Raw genomic sequence first — 7036 nt, 5'->3', positions numbered from 1 at the left:
TGGGTGGCGGTGTTGACTGTGAGGGGACGAGGGGACGGGACTTCTGGGGGAGGAGTAACGCTCTGCCTGGGGTGGGTGGAGCTTGGAGAGAGGGGACCTGGTGGGCTTGGGTTTTGTGGTGGGGCCAGGGGGCCAGAGAGGGGCCTGGAGCTTGGGCAGGGTGTGGGTGGAGGGACGGAAGTGAGGGCACAGGACCGAATCTCCCCGTGCCCCTCCTTTCTGACCCTAAGTGCTCCCTCCCCAGGGGCCGTGGTGTGGGGGTAGAGCCCTGGTTCTGCTCCAGACTCCTCCCTCCCCAGAGGTGTGATGCCACAGGACCTCCTTCCTCCCTGCCCCGCCTCCCCCATGCCGGGCCTGCATGGAGCCGGCCTGCATGGAGCGGCAAGGGCGAGCCGGGACCCGCCTGCACAGGACACCTCTGCCGTGTGCATTGCAGGCGCCCCAGAGTCCCTTACCGTCTCCCAGGGGGTTGACTGCGCACTTGGCGCCAGGCAGACCCCACGCTGAGCTCTTCAAGTGCTGTTTCACTGGTCCTCACAACAGCTGAACAGAACGTGGGAGGCGTTATGCACATGGTACGAGGATGCAATGGAGGCGGGGGCTCCAGGGGCTCGCTCGACATCCCCAGCAGGTCGTCAGGATTTGTATCCAGTCATGAGTGACTCCTGCTTGCTGAGGCCTCCACCACTTACCAGCGAGGTGTCCTTGGGCAGGTCCCAACACCTCTCTGGGCCTCAGCATCCTCTGTCAGATGGGCATGAGGCTAGCGCGCACCTTCTGGGTTGTCCAGGGAAAAGGCGCAGGTGGGCAGGTGGCCGTCAGGTGACACTGACAGGAGCCCCGGCTCCCCCCTCATCCCTCTGGGCTCTGAGCAGCTTCCCCAGGTGGTGGTTTGGGTTTTCGCTCCAGCCTCAGACTTCCTTCCTTCCCCAGCCCCAGCCAGCCCCCGGATGTGGTGACAGAATCGATACTGTACCAACCTCAGCTGCCCCCAACAGCCCTTCACCAGCGAGGGGGGCTCACAGTGTGGCCCCCGACCCCAACCAGCCCTGCTGGTCTTGAACCTAGACAGGCAGGGTGGCACAGCCCTACTGGGGCGCCTGGGGAGCTCAACCAGACCTCGACCCCTCAAGGAAGGGAGTGGGGTGGGGGTGGGAGCGACTGACTGGCTGGACAAGTCATTTTGCCTCTCTGAGGGTTCAGCTTCCTGTATGTAAACGAAATGGTGGCCACTTTTTTATTATTAGCTGGGGAGGAGAAATCAAGTCTGAATGGCTCCTGAACCGGGCGGAAGAGGTGTTTTCCGACAGGCCTGGCACAGGAGGCTGTCCATGGATACTTGCTGGATGACAGAGTGAATGAACAGACCCACCCAGAGCCTGAGGTGCCCACCCCTTTATCTCTGCAAACTACAGTGACAGCCCCCATTTACCGAACTGCTGTGTTCCACGCACCATTACAGTCACAGGAGTCCCCACAAAGACCCTCTGGGGTAGCGTCCTATTACCATCCCATCTCACAGCTGGACAAACAGGCTCAGAGAGGGGCAGCCACCCACCTGAAGTCACACAGAGAAAGACCCCCGCCCCCAGGAGAACAGTCGGCTCTCCATCTATGGACTATGCATGTGTGGTCCTCCCTGGTTGCCAGAGCCCTTCCAGGCGCCCCAGCCTTTGACGGGTGGCGAGGGCAGCTGGCGGAAGGAAGCTACACCCTTTCTCCAGCCGCCCCGTGCCTGCCGCTCCCCGCACAGGTGGCCCAGCCCGGCCCCTCGGGTTCGCTCCGTGCACCTTGCCCAGGGGCGCTGGAGACGGCCCCGAGGCCGGGACCTCTGCTCCTCGGGGCCATGGGTCCTCCCACCCGCGGAACGGGCTGGGGCGCGGCGCGGGCAGGAGGAGGCCGAGGCCGGAGGGCGAGTGGCCCCGACACCCCGTTTCCCTCCCTTCCCCTGCGGTGGGCGCCGGATGCAGGCCGGGCGAGACGGCCCCGTCCTTAAAGGGCCAAGCGCCTCCTCAGCCCCGGCCCGCGGCCCGGGGGGCTGAGGGGGACTCACCCCTCCCTCTCCAGCTCGGGGAAAAGTTAACTTTCTAGACTTGGGTGTGTTGGAGAGGAACCAGTCCCGCCCCCCGCCCCGCATCTCCCACTGCAAACCCCCGGACACGCGCCAGGGACCTGCCACCCCCAATTCGGAGGCCCCGCGCCCGCCCTCCCCTTCCGCCCCCAGCCCCTCGGCAGGCTCCGCCCTCTCTGACGCCACCGAGGCTGGCGCTGATTGGCCGGCCGAGCCGTCGCTCCGGACACTTCCTTTTGGGCCGCCGCCGCCGAGTTAAACTTTGGAGGGGGAACCAGAGCCAGCGGCGCCCGGCGCCCGGCGCCGGGAGACCCTCCCTTGCCCCACCCCCACTGCTGCCGGGAACGCCCCCTTCTCCGCGGCCCCGGACCGAACTTTCCTCCAACTTCCGAGACCCGTGAGATTCCCTCCTTAGCACCCTGGCTCTTGGGATCCCTCTGCCGCATCCCCGGGCCCCTCAGATCCCTGGGATCCACTCGATCTCCGACTCAGAGACTCCTGCACTCCATCCCCAAGGTGTGGTGAATCCCTAGGGCCCTCTTCTTAATTGGATCCTCTTAGAGCCGCTGGATTCTGGCATCCCCCTGTTCCCTTTGTAATCCTTTCTCTCTCCAAAGGGCCTTTGGATCCTCGGCTCCCTTGATCCCTGTGACCCCGACCTACTAATTTTCTTCTTTGATTTCTTGGAATCTGTCAATCGCTGGGTCCCCCGCACCATTGACTTTCTCCTGTCTGAGCATCTGTGATCCCTTGATTCCCGAGCGTCTGATCCACTAGATTCCTTTTTCTCTGATTTCTCAGGCTCACGCCATCCTCGAATCCCCTCAACCTGCTAGATTTCTCTTCTCGGATCCCCGCGCTCCCTCCACCAGCTTACGACATCCCTCGGATCCAGTGACCCGGCTTCCCCAGCCTCCTCCAGCCGGATCCCGGGTGGGCTCCGGGCGGCCGGTCCCTGGCCTCCCCCCATGGCCGCCGCCCCATCCCATTCCGCCGGGCTCCCGGGCTCTCCCGGGCCGGGGTCTCCTCCGCTCATCGGCGGCTTGGAGCTGCAGTCGCCGCCACCGCTGTTGCCTCAGGTCCCGGCCCCGGGCCCCGGGGTCTCCTTCCACATCCAGATCGGGCTGACCCGCGAGTTCGTGCTGTTGCCCACCGCCTCCGAGCTGGCCCATGTGAAGCAGCTGGCTTGTTCCATCGTGGACCAGAAGGTAAGGGCGTGGGTTCCTCCCACCGCGCTTGGGGAGAAGTCTAGAGGAGGGGGCGCTGGCAGAGGCCACCTGGAGCCTGGCGTAAGGGTGGGGGAGGAAGAGGGTCTAAGCCTCGGGCCACTGAGGGGTGGGCACTGGCCCCGAGTTGCCTCTTCACCCCACTACCCGTTTGAGGGAGGCCTGCGTAGGGGTGGGGTGCCCCAGAGGCCTCCCCAAATTGCGTGTCCCTGCCTGTTGTTGTTTTCTGCAGCAGGCAGGGAGGAAGGGAGGGGCCTGCCAGGTGTAGACGCGGCGAGGAAGGGGCAGCTGGGGGCAGCAGATGTGGGGGCACCTCCTTGCCCTGGCACATCCCTGACCTCCCATTTGGTGGAAACAGTAGAAATTGAAGCCGGGCTGGCCGAGGCGATCGGGTGACGTGTGTGTGTGCACGCGCGCGCGCCTGCGCTGGCTGCCCGGGGCAAGTGAGGTCTCGGAGCCCCATCTCTGCCCTCCCCCAGGGCGAAATGTGGGCAGCGGGGCCGGCACCTCGTCGGAACGCCCAGAGGCTCTGGGGACTCTGTCCCCTCTCCTAATCCCCGTGTCCCCACCCCCGAGGTCTGATGCTGGCCTGTTTTAACAGGTCTTCCCCAATCCCACCCCACTCTCAGCTTCAGACACCAGGGTCACCAGGTGGGGGGCTGGGGATCTTTGCAAGAGGGAATCAGGTGGATCCCAATGTCTGAATCCTAGCATGTTGAAAGTTAGAATAGTGGCGTTGTCTGCTGTTGAGATTCTAGACTGTAAAAATGTTAGACTATTAGAATTCTAAAGTGTTGGAATATGCAACTGCTGGGTAATTGAACGCCTCTGATATTAAACTGTTCAAACGTTAGAATTCTAGGTTGTTGAAATACTAAAACATTAAAATGTTGGAATATTAGGTTCCTGGGTTGTTGGAATCCTAGAGTGTTAGAATGTTAGAATTTGGGGATGCTGGCTTATTTAAATCCTTTAATGCTAAGAAACTCGAATATTCCTAGAATCCTAGTTTGTCAGATTCGTAGAACAATAAAATATTAGACTACTGCTCATCTGCGTTGTTGAAATCCTAAAACGTGTAATGAGAATATGTTGGGGTCTGGAATGTAGAATCCTGCAATGGGACCATGCGGGAATCCCCAAATATCCAAATTCCAGAAGCTTCTCAGACTCCTGGAAATGAATTCTTTGGGCTTCAGAGAAACATGGGGAACTGGGCCAACTCCCCCACTTCACAGACAAGGAAACTGAGGCTGAGAGAAAGACCTCCCAGGCAGTCAGGGCCCAGGGAGTCCTGGTCGCTGTGGACCCTCTCCCGGCAGGCAAGAATACATAGGGCTGCCTTCGCCCCCCCAAACCCCAAAACTAGCAGGCCCAGCTTTCAGGCCCAGCTCAGCCTGCTCCTTGGGAAAGCAGGCTGGGGGGAGGGCAGAGTGTCCCCTGGGTGACATTCTTTGTCCCATGCTCAGATCTTCAGCCCACCTCCTCAGGCCTCCCCTCCCATCCCCCCCTTTTTATTTTCTATCCTCTCCTTCCAGGTGTGGGATGGCCTCTTTTTTTCCTTCCAGCTGCCCCACCTGGGCAGTTTCACTTTCTGTTCTACCGGGTTTCATTTCCTGCCCCCCCAAGCTGGGGACCGGTACACCTGGGTCCTTTGGGCATTGAGTGGGGGGCACCTTCCCTACCTCCAGCTCCCGCCTTCCCCCCTCCGCGCCCCGGGAGTCCTAAGTCCCCTCCTTTCAGCTCGCCCCGCCCCACTGCTGGGCCTGGAGCCAGGTAACGAGGACAACAATAGATCCAGGAAGGAAGCTGGTTGGTGTGTGTGGGGTTGCATCAAGGAGGGGGGTGCTCATCAGCCGCCCCCCTCACCCCGGGCTCCGGAAAATTCTAGGTGCCCACTCTCCTTTTCACCCCGGTTGGCCAGTCCAGCCACCACGCTCTGGCCGGCGCTCGCTCTCGGCACACCTGGGGCCCTGGCACCCTGCCGGGCTCCAGCTGGGCTTGGGAGGGAGCAGGCAGGAAGCGAGGGGTCTCCGAGTTTCCGGGGGAAACAGCCGGCCCTGCCCTGGGAGGGTTTCAGACCGCTGCTGCAGGCGCTCTGAGCCCTTCTCGTCACCACCTCCCTCTCCCGCCCCTCAGTTCCCCGAGTGCGGCTTCTACGGCCTTTACGACAAGATTCTGCTCTTCAAACATGACCCCACGTCGGCTAACCTCCTGCAGCTCGTGCGCTCGGCGGGAGACATCCAGGAGGGCGACCTGGTGGAGGTGGTGCTGTCGGGTGAGCGGCCGTGGGCCCGCCCAGGGGCGGAGCTTCGAGCGGAGGCGGGGCATCTGGAGGAGGGGGAGGGGAGAAGGGCCCAGAAACTCGCTTCTTCAAGTCAGGGGCCAGCGGTTCTCAGCCCTGGCTGCAAATTAAAGTCACCTCGGGAGCTTTTACAAACTCCCGGCCCGGAATGGGTAAATATATTGCGGGGCATGCGCAGCGTGGAATTCGCACAGCCCTGTTGTGCAGCATCAGTGGTCCATGGCGATGCGGACGAATCTCGCAAACTAACGCTGAGAGACAGCAGTTAGACCTCAGGATCTACAGAGCATCCTTCCGTGTATGAAGCGCAAAGACGATGCGTTTACTCTACGGTGTTAGAAGCCAGGAGAGTGGGTGCCTTTGCGGAAGGTGGAGTCTGGGGGCGCAGCCCGAGCCAGCTTTGCGGGAACTGGATACGCTTCCGTTTATCCATCAGGATGCTGGGGACACGGTGTGCCCAGTCTGACAGTTCGCTGAGCAGGGCACTTCTGATGTGTCCGTTTCTAGACATGTTATACTTTGATATAAAGTTAAAAATGGTCTGATGCCTAGGGCTCCCCCCAAGGAGATCAGACTGTAAGGGAGAGGAAACCTGGGCTCCTGTGTTTGCAGCCAGAATCTAGGACACCCACTGGCCATTCCCACTTTCTAGATGCACAAGCTCTCAGCACCTGAGACGAGTCTATAGCCCTCGGTTCCTTCCCGGGTGGGAGGCGGGGGAGGGATCTGCCTTATTCACGGCTGTATTCCCCCCCACCCTCCCGGGCCCCCCCCCACCCCCGGCCCCCTTGCATGCTCAGTAAAATGTGGTGAATGGATGGATGACAATTAGAAGTTTGGATTTATGCATTCCGGTTTTAAATACCCTGGCAACTCTTGGATTTTCGTCTTCATCCTGGTCTCTCCCCTAAACCCAAGTCTTGTTCACCTACCTGTCTCCCTCATCCTTGGCGTCTCTGGGCCTCTCTCAGATATGGCCTCTCCATGACAGACATCTTGATTTTCGCCTTCTGAACCTGCTCTCCCTGCCATCTTCTCCGTTTCAGTGAAGGGCATCGCCATTCACTCAGGCGCTCCTGCCCTCAACCTTGGGGCATCCTTGATTCCTCTTTTTCTCTCACTCCATTGCTTGATCCATCATCAAACCTATTGGTCCTACCTTCAGTGAACATCCTGAATCTACTTCTTACTACCTCCGCTCATCCAAGCCGCCATCACCTCCTGCCTAGACTAAAGCAGTAGCACCCAAGTCAGATCATGGCACTCCACTGCTCTGAATTCTCCCATGGCTCCCCATTATCCTTGGAGTAAAACGCAAACTCCTCAAAATGGCCTCAAGGCTATTCATGACCTGACCTCTTCCAGTTCCCCGAATTCATTCTTAGCACTGTCCTCCTGACTTTCTTTGTTCCAGCTGTGCTTGCCTGCCCTCTG

At 60.3% G+C, this 7036-nt stretch overlaps 1 protein-coding gene across 1 annotated transcript in view; it reads left to right on the top strand.

Moving 5' to 3' along the window:
* Positions 1–2267: 2267 nt before the first annotated feature.
* Positions 2268–7036, top strand: part of PRKD2 (protein kinase D2) — a 31048-nt gene continuing 26279 nt past the window's right edge. The window contains exons 1-3 of the mRNA XM_070558046.1: positions 2268–2587; positions 2873–3279; positions 5437–5575. Of these exons, the coding sequence (XP_070414147.1) occupies positions 3040–3279; positions 5437–5575 (379 nt within the window). The 5' untranslated portion in view covers positions 2268–2587; positions 2873–3039. The remainder of the gene's footprint in view (positions 2588–2872; positions 3280–5436; positions 5576–7036) is intronic.

This window comes from Equus przewalskii, chromosome 9 (genome assembly GCF_037783145.1).
Source record: "Equus przewalskii isolate Varuska chromosome 9, EquPr2, whole genome shotgun sequence".
Taxonomy (NCBI): Eukaryota; Metazoa; Chordata; class Mammalia; order Perissodactyla; family Equidae; genus Equus; species Equus przewalskii.
Note: the sequence above shows the minus strand (reverse complement) of the source record. Positions and strands in the feature narration are given on the sequence as shown.